The sequence below is a fragment of the Heptranchias perlo genome, chromosome 28 (genome assembly GCF_035084215.1).
Source record: "Heptranchias perlo isolate sHepPer1 chromosome 28, sHepPer1.hap1, whole genome shotgun sequence".
Classification (NCBI taxonomy): domain Eukaryota; kingdom Metazoa; phylum Chordata; class Chondrichthyes; order Hexanchiformes; family Hexanchidae; genus Heptranchias; species Heptranchias perlo.
In genome coordinates, this window is record NC_090352.1 from 7219924 (window position 1) to 7239493 (window position 19570).

Below are 19570 nucleotides of genomic sequence, written 5' to 3' on the forward strand. Positions count from 1 at the left end.
ATCTGTGTCCTCTGGTTACCAACCCTCCTGCCAGGGGAAACAGTTTCTCCTCATTTACTCTATCAAAACCCTTCATAATTTTGAACACGTCTATTAAATCTCCCCTTATCCTTTTCTGCTCTAAAGAGAACAATCCCAGCTTCTCTAGTCTCTCCACATAACTGAAGTCTCTCAATCATGGTATCATTCTAGTAAATCTCCTCTGCATCCTCTCCAAGGCCTTGACATCCTTCCTAAAGTGTGGTGCCCAGAATTGGACACAATACTCCAGCTGAGGCCTTACCAGTGATTTGTTAACCCAGATGTATTATTATATCTAACAGCCAGTACTAGTCATCAAGCAACTTTTGACTTAATTTTGAAACAGAACTATTGACATAACAAATACCCAACCAGGGCAGAAATCCCCCACTGCTGTAATTTCATTGTATAGCCAGTTACATATATTGGTTATCACTGCCACGGAAACAAGATGACTTGTACAGAGATATAGCTGGTTGAATCTAATTTTTGAATCATATTTACCCTGTCCATCTAAAGTCATATAAAATAATACAACAATCCTCCATTTTGTCATAGTAAATTCCTTATTTCAGCCAGGACAGTGGTAGGCAGTGTGATGTTGGAATAATAGTGAGCTGTGCCAAGCAGTAGTAGAATGAGGCTTCATATTTATGAATGGTGAAATGAGAACTGAATGATGTGATGTGGTAGAAACAGGCAATTCACCTCTGGGGCCTGTGTTCAAATTCAGCACACACCCCTGGGATAAAAGTCTTTGTTTTCTGCTGGCTGTAACCATCCAATGTGGATAGTCTCAATACAGTTCCTAGTGGACATTTATAATAAATTGACCATCTCACTCAGATGGGGCATAGGATAGATGGTGTGGGAAATGTAAAATATCAGACTGGTGCAGCTGGACTATTATTTTGTGTTTAGAGATGAGACACATTGCTGGGGCAGAGTAGAGTTAATGCACCCTTCAGCACTAACATCCTGCACCCCTTGACAAGAGTAAAATTACACATGAAAGGCAGGATTTTAAACAGTGACTCCTGGCATGATTTCCTGATGCCCTTTTCTTCCCAGCGGAGAGCAAGATTGCAGCTTGTGTCACCTTTCCAAGGGCTTTCGTGTCTTCAGGCTGCCAGCTCAATTACGGCATTAGTGGATATAAGAGGAAAAATACTGCAAATGCTGGAAATACATAACTGGTCCATCAGCATCTGAAAGGAGGGGTTACTATTTGGGTGTAGACCCTTCATCTTACATACCTGATACACTGACCTATCTTGACAGATCTTGATGGACTTGTGTGTTTCTAGTATGTTCTTTTTACATTTTTTTTTGGCTTTGGTAGAGGCCTAGGAGAAGATTGCCTGTTTGCTCATACTCACATAATACATGCGGGCCTAAAGATAGGTAGAAGTCACTTAAAAATGGTGAAAATGGACAGAAAGTATACCTCCTCATCTTGATGTGCTTGGGATAGGTACTTTAGGAGTCTAATAGAGCATTGACAGAGGTAGGGACCTTGGAGCAGATCATTTGCCCTTTTCACTATGAAATGGTAAATGGTGCACGGAAACCTAATTATGTTTCCCAGTTTGTCTCGGCTCCTTCACAACTTTAAAGTTAGCTCCCCACATGTACACTAGCCTTGGCAAGGATGATGCAATGGCCCATCCTGTAGCTATCTCCATATGTCACCAGTGCTGCTCATTGCTCAAGCCACAAGGAGGTGCATTTAACAAATGTGAAAAAGGACCACCTCAGAGAACCTGACTGAGATGGAAAGCCTGAAATTGGATGTTAGTGAAAATTAGAAGTTGAGCTTTGATTTTGCAGTGGAGAACCTAGTGGAGACCCTAGTGTAGAACCCAGCAGAGAACCCAGCAGACATCCTAGCGGTGAACCTAGTGGAAAACCTAGCGGAGAGCCTAGCGGAGAACCCAATGGAGAACCCAGCGGAGAACCTAGCGGAAAGCCTAGCGGAGAACCTAGTGGAGAACCCAGTGGAGAACCTAGAGGAGACTCTAGCGGAGAACCTAGCAGAGAACCCAGTGGAGAACCTAGAGGAGATCGTAGTGGAGAATCCAGTGGAGAACCTAGAGGAGATCGTAGTGGAGAATCCAGTAGAGAACCTAGAGGAGATCGTAGTGGAGAATCCAGTGGAGAACCTAGAGGAGATCGTAGTGGGGAACCCAGTTGAGAACCTAGAGGAGATTGCAGTGGAGAACCCAGTGGAGAACCTAGAGGAGATCGTAGTGGAGAATCCAGTAGAGAACCTAGAGGAGATCGTAGTGGAGAATCCAGTGGAGAACCTAGAGGAGATCGTAGTGGGGAACCCAGTTGAGAACCTAGAGGAGATTGCAGTGGAGAACCCAGTGGAGAACCTAGAGGAGATTGCAGTGGAGAACCCAGTGGAGAACCTAGAGGAGAACCCAGTGGAGAACCCAGTGGAGAACCTAGAGGAGAACCTAGAGGAGATAGTAGTGGAGAACCCAGTGGAGAACCTAGAGGAGATAGTAGTGGAGAACCCAGTGGAGAACCCAGTGGAGAACCTAGAGGAGATAGTAGTGGAGAACCCAGTGGAGACCCTGGCGGAGAACCCAGCAGAGAGCCCAGCAGAGAACCCAACGGATAACTCAGCAGACAGCCTAATGCTATCACGTTGTAGCTTGAAGCTCCCCGAATAACTTTAGAAACAAATGGAATGGAGAACTAGGTGCTGCAGTAGGTGAGACTATCCTTTCACCTCTGGGATCTGAGTTTGAATCTAGCTTCGACAGGTGAGATGTATGTCTCCTCTCCCTGTGCTGGTTGTAAAGGTATTATGTGTGAAATAAATTTGGATAGTTTCAACTTAGTTCCAATTGAGCATTGGCCCACAACACAAAATGGCTCCTGATCTGACACTAATTGGCACTAGATTGGCAAACTCATCGAGAGGGCACCAGGATGGCTGGTGGTAGAAATGGGAATGCTATACTGATACAGTAGGGGGGCGTTCTTCTGAGGTTGTTTCTATTGAAATAGAGAGGACGGTGCTTTCCTCTGTGTTTATCTGTGCCAGAGTTCAGTAATATGCCTGAAGTACATTGTACAGGAGATAGGTAACTTGTAGCATTAATCAGGGCCAGTGTGGTCTCCTGGATTAGTTTTGATCACCTATGGTGGTGGGGGTGCAGAGAGGAATTTTCCAGTTTCTTTTCCCCTTAATTGGCCTGGGATTTTAATCTGGTTTTTTGACTCTCTCAGGAGATTACATGGTGTGGGGAGTGAATGTATTGTGATGCATGAGGCATAACGGTGTAGGATTGGCTGGATGGATCAGTAGATCTTTTCTTGTCTATTATTTCTCGTATGTTCATATGTAGGAAAAGTGGTAGCAATCCCCAGCGCTCAACTCGATGAGGACAGAAGTCCCCCCCACCACAAAAAACAAAATAAATCAACAAGTGTGAAATAAAAACATTTGGAGTAGTCGGGTGAGTTAGATTTATTTTGTGCACTACAGATGTTTATGTGAATCTATCAACAGGCTCAGTGAGAAAAGAGGGGCAAGTTACTTCAAACTGATTCTGCAAATAGCTGCAATACAAAAATGGTTTCTGAATTGAATATTATAACCCCTGAGGATCTTGTAGCTTTTATTTGCTAAAATTAAAAACACCACAGGTAATATCAAGTTATGGAGGAACAAAAATCCCAACATGTCGACTCAATTTGTGGAGATCGCCTAAATCCAACATTAGCTTTCAATTAAGCCCGTCTTTCATTTAAAATGATAGCGTTTGTGGTCTGAGGACGGAAATCAGGGGCTGAGCCATTTATTTTGAAGTTGATTTCTAAGAATAAATTATATTTTGAAGCCAGTCAGTTCTAGCTACAGCTCTAAAGAGGCTTTGGACTCCAACCAAATACAAAGGTGTCAACTAATTTGTTCTTGTTATTGTACAAAAGCCAGAAGCTTAACAGCTTCTAAATGTTTAGGCCTAGCCCTGGGCTCCTTTGCATTCTACAGCGAGATGGACAGAGACTTGTAGCCTTGTATTCCATCAGTTACAACCAAAGGTATTACGGGATATGGGCCAAAGGCAGGTATATGGAGCTAGATCACAGATCAGCCATGATCTTATCAAATGGCGGAGCAGGCACGAGGGGCTGAATGGCCTACTCCTGTTCCTATGTTCCTAGTGTCTGAATCAGGTATTACCAGTTCCTGACTTTACTTGATAATTTGCCTCCCTGTACCCATGATGACCACCAATCCAAAATGGGAAATGACGGTACCCATCAAAAAGGGAAAGAAAGAACTTGCACTTAATCATATCTTCAGGATGTCCTAAAGTGTTTCACGTCAGGTGAATTACTTTTGAATGTCCCTGTTGTAATGTATTGTGATGCATGAGGCATCAGTAGATCCATCCAGCCTATCCTACACAGTTGTGATGCCTCATGCATAGGCAAACACAGCAGCCAATTTGCACACAGTAAGGTCCCACAAACAGCAAATGAGATAAATGCCGAGTGAATCTCTTTTTGATGGTGGTAGTGTGAATGAGCAATATTGTGTACCTGAACAGGCAGACAGGGCCTCAGCTTAATGTCTCATCTGAAAGTTAGCCACGCATTGCAGATAGGTGGTAATATTTCAATTTTATACACCAATGATACAAGCACAAAGTAACATTCCTGGAGGCAGAATAATTAGTCTTGTAATTCTGTCTGTTTCATGATCATTAAGATTAAGGCCGGCAGTTAAAATTTTCACAAAGGATCAAAATGATCCAAGCTTAGAAAAAATTTTAGAAGCGTATAAATCGTTTTATATTTTCAGATAAACTGCCTGTCTGCTACTTAGTTCCTTCTAGTTATTTAAGCAATGAAGAGGTTTATATTGATGGATTTAAACCCCTCTAATCAGTGGCCGGGGTGGGGTGGTGGGGGTGGTCAGGGGAAGTCATGACCTCCCTCCCCCTCATTATGAGGTCCGTCAACCCGGCTTTGGAGGACCTGCCTCCATCTCACTCCCAGGAACCTCTATCTCCTGTCTTCGGCCTCCAGGTCTTTGCAGTTCCTAGCTCGGCCTTCGGACTGGGTGAGTCGGCATACCCCGGTTCTCAGCTCCGCCCCCTTCCTGCCAAGTCAGCCAAATCTCGAGTTCGACACCCAACAACCCCCCTCCCCCAATTCAGTTGGCCAAACCTAGTTTCACCACTGCTTCCAATGGTAATAATTTACAGCTCAGAGCTTGTGTTTAGTTCTTGCACTGTGAGTTACTAATTTGCCTTCATCCTCCACCCCCCACCATCTGCCTATCTCCATGTGTCAGCCTTGGTTCAGTGGGTAGCATTCCTGCTTCTGAGTCAGAGGTTGTGGGTTCAAGTCCCACTCCAGAGACTTGAGCATTAAATCCAGGCTGACACTCCTGTGCCCAATATCGAGTGAGCCTTGGGCCACCTGGTTGGTTATGAGCCTGAAGTCAGGCCATAACCAATTCCTACTCCTTGGCATTTGTATCGTCAGAAAGTAACAACTCCATAGCGATTATAAGATAGCAGCAGGTTAATAGAGGGATGATTGATCCCATAGTTGCAGCAGCTCATGGGACACTACAATGGAGCCAAAATGATGAACTCTTTAGTTGTGCTGCATGGGTCTCACTAATTCAAAAGAAACAACAGGTGAATGTTATTTCAGACGAAACAAGTGAAAACAAAGGATGAGAATTGATCAGCTGGTCCCCTAGGGTCATGGAGCAAACCATGACCCCTATCCACCCGACCTCCTGGGACAGGCAAAGAAATTACCTTGGGGCAATTTAGGGAAAAAAACAATGACATTTCTCTTTGATCCCCTTCAAAGGCGAACAAACAGGTTTCAGGAGACCATGATGACTGGGAGATACCTTCGCTCAATTACCCACCTACCGTCTATACGAGGTTATATTGGCCACACACATGGAACTGGTGCAGTTCCTTTTTGAATGCATTCCTTTACCTGTCTGCCGACAAATGGCAGCTCAGGAGCCACACGTTGCACAACCTCCATGCACAAGCATAAATTGTCACCCTGCGCACATGTGTGTGGAACTCCGCAGACTGACACGTGTGTGAAACTGCATGAAAAGTCTGGGGCATTCACGTCGCATAAAACCACTGATTTTGAACAGCAAACACTGACAGGGCTGATTGTCAGCGAGACGCACTGACATTTAGCATGTTTGCAGCAGTACTAAGCTGCTGGAATAATAACACTGATCTGACACCGAATCAGTGTTTAGATTGGCTGATGCTGATATGAAAATAGTAGGAAGCTCGGGGCTGAGTTTCATTCCAGTATCTTTGCTCATTGCAGATTAAACTTTCTGCTTCATACAAGTCAAGCTTCATAAAGACGCAAAATGGGAGAATGCTGGTTTAGAGTTGGTGACACTGGCAGATAGGGATGGGATTACAGGGAAGCAAGATGCCAGGAAATAGGAATAGAGCGTATAGGGAAGCATGACTTCAGGAACAGGGACAGGCATACACGGAAGCATCAAACTGGGATAAAGGATGGGTGCACAGGGAAGTGTGGCACTAGGGATAGGGAGGTATAGGGATAGGCTTGTAGGAGGATAGTGATGTGTTAAAAAATGCATGATTCACTGCAAGGACATAGAACTGAATTCTTGAAGTATTCCTATAAAACACATGCTAGAAATACAAAAACTGAAACTGTACAAGAATGTCAAGGTAATGAAAGCACACTGCATAGATTTCCAAATGTGTTGGTTTACGATAAACTATATTAAATATATTTGGGTTATTATATACTTTGTTGAGGGTCTTCTCTCTGCATTGTGAAATGATGGTGCTGACTTTATAAAGGAGCTAAGGGCCCAAAATCTCAAAATGGAGATAATTCTCTGACAACTATTGCCCAGACTTCAAGAATTGCTGATATTTTGAAGAAAAATAATGAGAACCCAAAGATACCAAAAAATATCAAAATACTGAGATTATCTCCATAAAACTGGACCGGCCACATAAATGCCGTGGCTACCAGAGCAGGTCAGAGGCTGGGTATTCTGCAGCGAATGGCTCACCTCCTAACTCCTCAAAACCTCTCCACAAATACTCTCCACTTCCCTGGATGAGTGCAGCTGCAACAACACTCAAGAAGCTCAACACCATCCAGGGCAAAGCAGCCCACTTGATCGGCACCCCATCCACCAGCTTAAACATTCACAGGATGCACTGCAGGAACTCACCAAGGCTTCTTCGGCAGGACCTCCCAAACCCACAAGAGTTTGAGAGTCAACCATTTTGGTGCATGACTGGAGTCACATGTAGGCCAGATTTCCTTCCCTAAAGGACACTAATGAACTAGTTGGGTTTTTAGGACAGCTTCACGGTCACTTTTTACCAGCTTTTTACTTCCAAATTTTTTTTAAAACTGAATTCAAATTGCCATGGTGGGATTATGAACTCATATTCTCTAGATTAGTAGTGTAGGCCTACTGGATTACTAGTCCAGTAACATAACCACTATGCTACCGCACCCCTAAATATTGAAGCTGTTGGCAAGATTAGTGGACAAATGAAATTCCATTGTCTGCTATATTTTCAGAGGCTCTAACACATTTAAAATACACTCGTGTTAAAATAAAAGTAAGACTATCACATGTACGCATTAAATAATTACCCACTAATATCACCAACAGAAATTTTTAGGCTTTAATTCATTTGGACATCCCTGTCCATAATACCCACATCTGTCTAAGGCATAAATACTATGCCATATCCCTCTCTAAAACTCTAGCCTCCAACCTCCCCCCCCTCCCCTACCCCCTCTCCCTCTCTTCTTCTCTCCCTTGTAACCTTTACAGTAAGAAAAACAAACTCTACAGAGGAATAAGTGAGGGGAAACCACAGGAAACAGGAACTTCCAAGAAAATGTACAAACAAAGTCGGAAGGGCAAAGAGGGACATAGAAATGAGCATACTTGTAGGAAGCCAATATAACAGGTTCTAACAAAAAGGGATATCAAAGAAGAATTGAGGTCCCTTAAGGATAAAAATTGGTTTGAATCTGAGGATGAACTAAAAATAGATAAATTACTAAATGATCACAGCCTGTTAGTGTTCATTAGAGGAGGCACTAGCTATCTAGCACCCATCATAGGACGTTCTGCAACTAAATGGAATCACTTCTATCAATGTTCTGAACATTCTAAGTCTAAAGCCATCATCCTGAAGCTGTTCCGTGCTCTGGTCAGGCGGTGCCTTGAATACTGCGTTCAGTTTTTATCTAATTGAAACGTATAAAATTCTGACAGGGCTAGACAGACTAGATGCGGGGAGGATGTTTCCCCTGGCTGGGGGATCCAGAACGAGGGGTCACAGTCTCAGGATACGGGGAAGGACATTTAGGACTGAGATGAGGAGAAATTTCTTCACTCAGAGGGTGGTGAACTTGTGGAATTCTCTACCACAGAAGGCTGTGGAGTCCAAGTCACTGAATATATTTAAGAAGGAGCTGGATAGATTTCTAGACACAAAAGGCATCAAGGGGTATGGGGAGAGAGCGGGAATATGGTATTGAGATAGAGGATCAGCCATGATCATATTAAATGGTGGAGCAGGCTCGAAGGGTCAAATGGCCTAGTCCCGCTCCTATTTTCTATGTTTCTATATTTCTATGGTTTTGGTCCCTAAAGGTACATGGGAGACTTTCAAGCCCTGGAAGCAGCCCAGAGGATGACGAGGAAAGGATCGGAATATTTGGACTTTCCAGTCTTGAAAGGATGTGGATGCGGGGACCTTATGGAGATATATAAGATATGAAGTAGAGTTATAAGTTAAACCAAAGTTAATTCCAAGTCAAACCACAACTGCAAGATAAGGGGATGTAGATACATGTTATGAATTGGATAACCAAGTGGTGAAGGATAGAATACTAGAGATCAGCATGACACACACACCACACCCTAGATAAGCACAAATATAAAATGGATACAAGAGAGTCCCCAATTGACACACACCACCTGAATACAATTAACACTAATTGATATAAATTACATGATACAATTAACAGTACAGACTGGTAAAAGGCAAGTACTGATGTCAAGGAGTACTTCTTCACACTAATTCATAATAATTAATGCCTCGAATGGTCTTTAGGGTTGGGTGCTGGAGGCAGAAATAGGAGTCATTCAAGAGGCAGTTAGATGCTGTGTTAGGGGTCTGTGGGTTTCCATGGAAGGATGAGTTACATGGGCTTCCTCATCTGTACTTTGTTGTTTCCTTATTTTACCAATAATATTAGGTCACTGGTCCTTTAAACTTTCCTGTTTTGTTCCTTCTCAGCTCCAAATCCACCATCCTACTCCCCCTCCCTCCATCCTATATCCTCAATGTGTTGAATTCAAGACTCATCGTGCCATCATAACATAAACTTATTCTTTCTCAGGCTCTCAAATTACAGACTGCCTTACCTCCATCAGCCTGTCATTCAGCCTGCAGTGCAGGGGCTTGCAAAGCCCAAATTCGGTGCCAGTTAATCACGACTACTTGTTTAACATCATCATCGTTCCTAGTCTTCTTACTCTCATTGGCGTCCTATGCTGTAGCACTTGGCCATTCACCTAGGTTTCAAAAGATTTAATTCATTTGATTATAGCGCTGAGTTCCAATACGCTGCCTACATTATGGATGATGCTGGAGTACAGCAGCACACATAGCGGTGTACATCAAAATAATTGTAAATGGTTGGATAGTTTTTTTGAATCATCATTTTTAAAATTCATTCTCAGGATGTGGGCGTCATTGGCAAGACCAGCATTTAATGCCCACCCCTACCTGTCATGGACAGGAAATAATCAAAAAGGCTAGTGGAATATTGGCCTTCATATCTAGAGGACTAGAATACAAAGGGATAGAAGCTTTGCTACAGCCTGCTTAAGCCCTGGTTAGACCAGACTTGGAGTATTGTGTTCCGTTCTGGGCACCGCACCTTAGAAAGGGTATATTGGCCTTGGACGCAGTGCAGCGTCGATGTACTAGAATAATACCTGGACTCCAAGGGTTAAATTACGAGGAGAGATTACACAAACTAGGGTTGTATTCCCTGGAATTTAGAAGATTAAGGGGTGATTTGATCAAAGATCTCAAGATATTGAGGGAAACTGATAGGGTAGATAGAGAGAAGCTATTTCCGCTGGTTGGGAAGTCTAGGACTAGGGGACATAGCCTAAAAATTAGAGCCAGGACTTTCAGGAATGAAACTTTTAGGAAACACTTCTACACGCAAAGGGTGGTAGAAGTTTGGAACTCTCTTCCGTAAACAGCAATTGATGCTAGCTCAATTGTCAATTTTAAATCTGAGATTGATAGATTTTTGTTAACCAAAGGTATTAATCGATATGGGGCTAAGGCGGGAATATGGAGTTAGGTCACAGGTCAGCCATGATCCCATTGAATAGTGGAACAGGCTCGAGGGGCTAAATGGCCTCCTCCTGTTCCTATGTTCCCTTGAGAAGGTGGTGGTGAGCCTTCTTCTTGAACTGCTGCAGTCCTTGTAGTGAGGGTACTCCCACAGTGCTGTTAGATAGGCAGTTCCAGGATTTTGACCCAGTGACGATGAATGAACGACAATATACGTGTGTGACTTGGAGGAAATTTCATTATGCAATGCTGGTTTCATTGCAACGCTAGTCAATCTTCAATCCTGTAACAAAGCTGAGGCTGTAAGTCCTTCACAAGTCTTTCCCCTGCACATTGTCAGCCATTAAGCAGGAATCAGAGAGAGCTGTAAGCTTTTGCATTGTATTCAAATGGAATCCTTTTTCAGAGTTCCAAATCAAATAGCACAAAGATGAATAGGGAAAGCTGAGACTGAATAAACGGGTACATTTGTCACTTGCCAGAGCAAGCTGCCAAGATCATCAACAAACTCTTACACCCAGTTTATTTTACAAAACTGCCTTTGGAAGCCACACTGTAATATAAATGAAATAAGAACAGAAAATGCCGCAAAAACACTCCGCAGGTCAGCCAGCATCTGTGGAGAGAGCAGCAGAGTTAACGGTTCAATACGATGACCTTTCATCAGAACTGGGAGATCTTAGAGATGAACAGGGAGCCAGGGAAAAGGGATGGGGAGAGCAAAGCATTTCTCTCCACAGATGCTGCCTGACTGGCTGAGTGTTTCCTGCATTTTCTGTTTTTATTTCACATTTCCAGCATCCGCAGTATTTTGCTTCTGATCATATAAATGATTTGGCACACATGCCTCTCGAGGCACAGATCGCCACCCCACAAGGGTGCCTCCTTTTTGCCCTGCGAAGGCAGTGCAAAAGATAAACGCACACTGAAAGTGCCACTTGCTTTCGAGGCCACCATTTCATTCTATCCAGGTCCGTGTGCCCACACATGTTGTTCTGTCGTTTCTGGATTGCGCAGAACTTCCTCCGATATAGGGACAGGATCGTGAACAGAGAAGTGAAGTCGGAAACAGTGATCTGTACCGGCTGCACATTCGTAAATATTGTGCGTGCTCCATTTTCTGGTGTTTTTGCAGATCTCTGAATCCAGCCTGCAATATTAGCACAATGGATACACACATACACCACTGACGCATTGTATGTATAATGTGTACCACTGACTGATTGTATATATAATGATGCATCCAGTTTATACTGTACACCACTGATTGAATGTATATATCATGTGCACTACTGTAACATCGTATATATAATGTGTACTGTACACCACTGGCGCATTGTATATATAATGTGTACTGTACACCACTGGCGCATTGTATATATAATGTGTACTGTACACCACTGGCGCATTGTATATATAATGTGTACTGTACACCACTGGTTTATTGTATATATCGTGTGTACTGTGCACCACTGTAACACTGTATATATAATGTGTACTGCACACCACTGGTCTATTGTATATATCATGTGTACTGTGCACCACTGACTGATTGTATATATAATGTATACTGTACACCACTGACTGATTGTATATATAATGTATACTGTACACCACTGACTGTACATTTAATGTGTACTGTGCACCACTGATGCATTGTATATATACTGTGTACTGTACACCACTCACTGATTGTATATATACTGTGTACTGTACACCACTCACTGATTGTATATATAATGTGTACTGCACCACTATAACATTGTATATATAATGTGAACCGTACACCGCTAACGCATTGTATATGTAATGTGTACTGTGCACCACTGACGCATTGTATATATAATACCGACTGTACACCACTGACACAACATAAGCAGATTCACTTACTAAACAACAATTGTGAATAATGCACAGATAAGTTTCATCTTCTGGCGATACCATGTTAGGATTTTCCTGAGTTAGGAATCCTAAATCTGTAATGTGTGATGTCAAACAAACTTCTTGTTGGATTCCGATGGGGAAGTTGTGAGACCTTTCTGAAATATTTTATCTCTGTTCCCTGTCAGAAATCTCCACTAGGAGTCCATGGTTACAGCAGGGATGGGAGGAGGAATCAGACTTGGCACCTCCCTTTAGGAGTGTTTTGTGGGACATTACCTCTTTATTTTGCCTGTAGTCACTTTTTTTGCGAATCATTCTATTTGGCACTAGCTTCAGAAAGGTTTAATTTTAATTTCTTTGGAAAAGTCTGATGGAAAAACAAAAATGTATTAGCATAAAGTAGCGTTCTGCCAATTAATTAAAAATACATACTTCTGCCCTACCCAGATGATTTTCACTCTCCTCTCCCCTCCCCCAGTGCAGTGCTTCTATTCACTATAGTTTATTTCTCCTCCCTGTGTGGAGGTGAAGCTTTCCTGACTGCCTGGCTCAAATCAGGACTCAATATAATCTTACATTTAAAAATTAATTGTGATTGTAATTAAACCTGATAATGGGTACAATAATGTAGTGGTTATGGTACTGGACCAGTGACCCAGAGGTCATGGCTGAGGTTTTCCACTTGTGTGCTCGCCATCCCATGATATCCCCCCTCCTCAAGTTCATCATAATGGACGGGAAAATCATGGGCTGGAGAGGGCAGAACTGGAAATTATAGGGAGGGATTTTAACTCCACTCCACCCGTTGGAAACTGGGAGGAACGGGAGTTAAATTCGAGTGGCTCCTTTCCCATTCCTGTGATGCCCTACAATGATTTTAACGCTGCGTGGTTGAGATATCTGACTGTGTCAGGCAGACACCTCCTTAATATATGCTAATCGGGATCCTATCACTACCCAAGGCAATTTTAACGGCCTACTGACCGGAGCAACTGCCATGGTCAGTCCGACCGGTGAAACCTGCTGCACAACCAGCGGAGGTCCTAAAAGATAAGTAAAAAACTTTTCTTTGCGAGGCCAGGAGGAGCAGGAGTTCTCCTCTGGGTCCCATTCACTATAGTTTATTTCTTCTCCCTGTGTGGAGGTGGAGCTCTCCTGACGGCCCGGCTCAAATCAGGACTCAATATAATCTTACATGTAAAAATTAATTGTGATGTTAATTAAACCTGATGATGGGTACAATAAGGGAAACAAGGAAAGTCTGGGCCCCTGCTGCTCGGGATTTGTCCCCTCCCCCCTTCTCACCAACGGAACCTGCTGAAACCCCCCGCCCCCCCCTCCCCCCCCCGACTTACCTGAGTGCCAGCGGGCAGACCCCGGAGCGCCCAATCTTTGCCTGCTGGCAGTCAGACAGCTGCCTCATCGTGCCCATTTCAAGCAGGCAGCTGGCTGGCGAGACGTTAATGAGGCCGGGCTCTCAAAAATCGGTTGGGGCCTCCCGCAGAAACTCCCGGGCAAGAAGGTTCATGAAGAAGGCCAACCACCATCAACTTCTCTGGGCAACTAGGAATGGGTAATAAATGCTGCCTCACCACATCTTGCGGACAAATCAAAAAGAATTATTTAAATTTTTTTTCTAATTTAGCCAAAAAATTGTGAGCGTCACCTCGCGATTCCCTCACCTTAAGAGTGTGTGAATTTTTTCCCCAGCCAATCTCTCTCCTTCCAGATATTTTTCCGAGGGATAATTCCTGGATTCAGTGCTACCATCAGATTTATTTTGGAATGCCCTGTGTCAAATGTTTCAGGAATGTCGACCTGCACTTGCACACGAAAACTGTTTAATCTGGACGGATAATTGAGGACCTAATGGATTAATCCCGGTTTGCATGTCAATTCCAGGAATGGGCGGACACATGCTGCCGAGGACTGCGGAGCGCTCATGCCTACATACTGGTGTATGACATCTGCTGCTTTGACAGCTTTGAATACATCAAAACAATTCGGCAACAAATATTAGACACAAGGTAAGAGGAGTTTAACGTGAATGAAATATTAATTGGAACTCTAACCCACTGTACTCTCCTTCCTGGAATACTTGTGTGTAGATCGCTGACAGGTGTCAGCCTCGGCTCAGTGGATAGCATTCTCACCCACTGAGGGAGTGCTGCACTGTCAGAGGTGCCATCTTTCAGATGAGGTGTAAACTGAGGCCCCGTCTGCCCTCTCAGGTGGACTCAAAAGATCCCATAGCACTATTCGAAGAAGAGCAGGGGGGTTCTCCCTGGTGTCCTGGCCAATATTTATCCCTCAACCAACATCACGAAAACAGATTATCTGGTCATTATCACGTTGCTCTTTGCGGGACCTTGCTGTGCGTTGATTGGCTGCGACATTTGCTACATTACAACATTGGCTACATGTCAGAAGTACTTAATTGTTTGTAAAGCGCTTTGGGACGTCCTGAGGTTGTGAAAGGCGCTATATAAATGCAAATCTTCCTTACTTCTTTTCTTTTCGATATAATGTATTGTCTCTGTACAGGTCCCAGTGACAATGGCAGGAGCAGGGTGCACCTTTAAAGCAATTAAAACCCTTCCTGCCCTTTCCTTCAAGTCTCCCCCATCACATGAATCTTGGCCCAGATGACAGACAGGCACAGCCTGCTCCTAGGCCTCTGCCAGCATCAATCTGTTCCCACCAGACTAATCAACTCTGGCTCATTTGGAGAGAGACTGACTCAGTTTCATTTCAGAACCTCCAATATTCTCAACGCTCAGCTTTAAAATGTGACGGTACTTTGGCAAGTGCTAGGAAAATCGGATTGTAATGAAGGAAAAGATCAAAACATGCTCTCGAGCAGCAGGTTTGAGAGACAACAATCACTCTTCTCATTCCAAGGGTCCACTTCTTACAGTGGGATAAAAAAGAAAGAAAGACTCACATTTATATAGCGTCTTTCACAACCTCCTAAAGCTCTACACAGCCAATGAAGTAATTTTTGAAGTGTAGTCACTGTTGTAATGTAGGAAACGCAGCAGCCAAATTGCGCACAGCAAGATCCCACAAACACCAATGTGATAATGACCAGATAATCTGTTTTTTTAGTGATGTTGATTGAGGGATAAATATTGGCCAGGGTGAACCCCACTGCTCTTCTTCAAATAGTGCCATGGGATCTTTTACAACCACCTGAGAGTGCAGGCGGGGTCTCAGTTTAACATCTCATCCAAATGACGGCACCTTCGACAATGCAGCACTCCCTCAACCTAGATTTTGTGCTCAAGTCTCTGGAGTGGGACTTAAACCCACAACCTTCTGACTCAGATGCTACCATTGATTTATTGACAATTCACCCATGAATTATCCAATTTTCCAGTTGCCCAGGTGTTACTGACTGATGTTGGGTGTTCTGATGGCAACATGTGCGCAATCAATGATGCCCTCTGCTCACGTGGGAAACCAGTCAGTGCTGCAAATCCCCAAGCTCTCTCCTGTTGACTGTAGAGGTCACTGGGGAAGATGGTGTACTGGTCAGCCTAGCTGCCATTATACTGAAAATATTCAATTTCACTGCAGCCAACTGCTATTCGTACAGAAGAAGCATATACACCCATCATACATGCAGTGTTCCTTAGAGGTACAAACAACAAGGATATCATTATCACATTATTGGATTAATCTTGGTGAAGTACTTGTTGCTGTGCTCCTACATGGGCGTTATACTCTCAGTAAAATTATTAGAACTAGATTCAATAAATTCTTCCCCTTTAGAAGATTAAGGGGTGATTTGATCGAAGTTTTCAAGATATTAAGTGAAACCGATAGGATAGATAGAGAGAAACTATTTCCGCTGGTTGGGGAATCTAGGACTAGGAGACATAGCCTAAAAATTAGAGCCAGGACTTTCAGGAGTGAAGTTAGGAAACGCTTCTACACGCAAAGGGTGGTAGAAGTTTGGAACTCTCTTCCGCAAACGGCAGTTGATGCTAGCTCAATTGTTAATTTTAAATCTGAGATTGATAGATTTTTGTTAATCAAAGGTATTAATGGATATGGGGCTAAGGCAGGTACATGGAGTTAGGTCACAGATCAGCCATGAACTCATTGAATGGCGGAACAGGCTCGAGGGACTAAATGACCTACTCCTGTTCCTATGTTCTGAAGGACCAAGAAAATTGCATCTCAGAAATCACACGGATGTACCAGTGTGCTTGGTCCAAATTAGGCCGGAGGAACAGTCAATACTGATTGATTTTCACTGTTTGTTTCAAACATATGGGAGGCTTTAGAGTGTGAGACCTTGCAAGGAATGGGGAAGGGAGGGCAGGAGAAGTATGTGGCACAATGTCAGAATGCGCTGATTCTGAGGGAGCAGTAAATGCAGCAGCTCTGAGAAAAGCCCTTCCCAAAACCCACAAAATTCAAATCAAACAGACCAATGAGTAAGAAATAATAACACAAATAGAGCTGGGTTACCGGGCCTTCCTGTGCTGGGTTACCGGGACTTCCTGTGCTGGGTTACCGGGCCTTCCTGTGCTGGGTTACCGGGCCTTCCTGTGCTGGGTTACCGGGCCTTCCTGTGCTGGGTTACGGGCCTTCCTGTGCTGGGTTACCGGGCCTTTCTGTGCTGGGTTACGGGCCTTCCTGTGCTGGGTTACCGGGCCTTCCTGTGCTGGGTTACCGAGCCTTCCTGTGCTGGGTTACCGGGCCTTCCTGTGCTGGGTTACCGGGCCTTCCTGTGCTGGGTTACGGGCCTTCCTGTGCTGGGTTATGGGCCTTCCTGTGCTGGGTTACCGGGCCTTCCTGTGCTGGGTTACCGAGCCTTCCTGTGCTGGGTTACCGGGCCTTCCTGTGCTGGGTTACCGGGCCTTCCTGTGCTGGGTTACCGGGCCATCCTGTGCTGGGTTACCGAGCCTTCCTGTGCTCGGTTACCGGGCCTTCCTGTGCTGGGTTACCGGGCCTTCCTGTGCTGGGTTACCGGGCCTTCCTGTGCTGGGTTACCGGGACTTCCTGTGCTGGGTTACCGGGACTTCCTGGGCTGGGTTACCGGGCCTTCCTGTGCTGGGTTACCGGGACTTCCTGGGCTGGGTTACCGGGCCTTCCTGTGCTGGGTTACCGGGCCTTCCTGTGCTGGGTTACCGGGACTTCCTGGGCTGGGTTACCGAGACTTGTGGGCTGGGTTACTAGGGCTACGTGGGCTGGGTTACCGACACTTCATGGCTGGGTTACCAGGGCTACGTGGGCTGGGTTACCGAGACTTCGTGGGCTGGGTTACCAGGACTTTGTGGGCTGGATTACCAGGACTTTGTGGGCTGGGATACCGGGCCTTCCTGGGCTGGGTTACCAGGACTTCGTGGGCTTGGTTACCAGCACTTGCGGGTCACGTTTGGCCCATTGGCTGTAGGTCGGACAGCCCTGGTTTAATCAGATGCTGCCTCCTTTACCGCAGAGGGAGAAGAGTTAGCACAACATTTAGGCATCATTTCAAATGCTGCAATCAAGCAGTGCAATTAATTTTTGGGACACGCTGATGTATTTCAATGCAAAAGTTGTTACCAAACAAATATTGGCAAATTTTTTTTTTGTTCAAAAAAGGTTGTAAAGATAAATCCAGCAACTACAGGCCAGTTAGCTTAACCTCGGTGGTGGGGAAACTTTTGGAAATGATAATCCAGGACAGAATTAACAGTCACTTGGATGAGTGTGGATTGATTAGGGAAAGCCAGCATGGATTTGTTAAAGGCAAATCGTGTTTTACCAACTTGATAGGGTCTTTTGATGAGGTAACAGAGAGGGTAGATGAGGGCAATGTAGTTGATGTGGTGTATATGAATTTTCAAAAAGCTTTGATAAAGTGCCACATGGTAGGCTTGCTATTAAGATTATGACCCATGGACTAAAGGGGGCAGTAGCAACATGGATACAGAATTGGCTAAATGACAGGAAACAGAGAGTAGTGGTGAACGGTTGTTTTTCGGACTGGAGGGAGGTGTACAATGGTGTTCCCCAGGGGTCGGTACTAGGACCACTGCTTTTCTTGATATATATTAATGACTTGGACTTGGGAGTACAGGGCACAATTTCAAAATTTGCGGATGACACAAAACTTGGAAGCGTAGTCTACAGTGAGGAGGATAGCGATGGACTTCAAGAGGATATAGACAGTCTGGTGGCAGATGAAGTTTAACGCGGAAAAATGCGAGGTGATGTATTTCGGTAGGAAAAACGAGGAGAGGCAATATAAACTAGAGGGCACAATTCTAAAAGGGGTGGAGGAGCAGAGAAATCTGGGGGTATATGTGCATAAATCGTTGAAGGTGGCAGGGCAGGTTGAGAAAGCAGTTTAAAAAGCATACGGGATCCTGGGCTTTATAAATAGAGGCATAGAGTACAAAAACAAGGAAGTTATGATGAACCTTTATAAAACACTGTTTGGCCACAACTGGAGTATTGTGTCCAGTTCTGGGCACCGCATTTTCGGAAGGATGTGAAAGCCTTAGAGAAGGTGCAAAGGAGATTTACTAGAATGATTCCAGGGATTTGGGACTTAAATTACATGGATAGACTGGAGAGACTGGGATTGTTCTCCTTGGAATGGGGAAGGTCGAGAGGAGATTTGATAGAGGTGTTCAAAATCATGAAGGGTCTAGACAGAGTAGATAGAGAGAAACTGTTCCCATTGGCGGAAAGGTCAAGAACCAGAGGACATAGATTTAAGGTGATTGGCAAAAGAACCAAAGGTGACAGGAGGAAAAACTTTCTTACACAGCGGGTGGTTAGGATCTGGAATGCACTGCCCAAGGGAGTGGTGGAGGCAGATTCAATCATGGCCTTCCAAAGGGAATTGGATAAGTACTTGAAACGAAAAAATGTGCAGGGCTAGGGGATAGGGCGGGGCAGTGGGACTAGCTGGATTGCTCATGCATAGAGCCGGCACGGACTCGATGGGCTGAATGGCCTCCTTCCATGCTGTAACCTTCTATGATTCTATGATTCTATGAAATCAAGTAGTCTAAGAGCATAATGCCAGGAGCAGGCGCCAACATTTTGACTGTTTCCTGACGACGGATCATTGACAGTATTCAGTCCTTCCAGTTTGCTGTAATCGCCTATCCCATAAGACCATAAGAGATAGGAACAGGAGTAGGCCATTCGGCCCCTCGAGCCTGCTCCGCCATTCAATGAGATCATGGATGATCTGATTTTTACCTTGACTCCACTTTCCCACTTTTTCCCCCTATCCT

The 19570-nt window shown here is 44.4% G+C and overlaps 1 protein-coding gene across 1 annotated transcript in view; it reads left to right on the top strand.

Annotated features, from left to right (window-relative positions):
* Positions 1 to 19570, top strand: part of LOC137299246 (ras-like protein family member 10B) — a 102822-nt gene that overhangs the window by 20255 nt on the left and 62997 nt on the right. The window contains exon 2 of the mRNA XM_067967906.1: positions 14226 to 14350. Coding sequence (XP_067824007.1) covers positions 14226 to 14350 — 125 coding nt within the window. The remainder of the gene's footprint in view (positions 1 to 14225; positions 14351 to 19570) is intronic.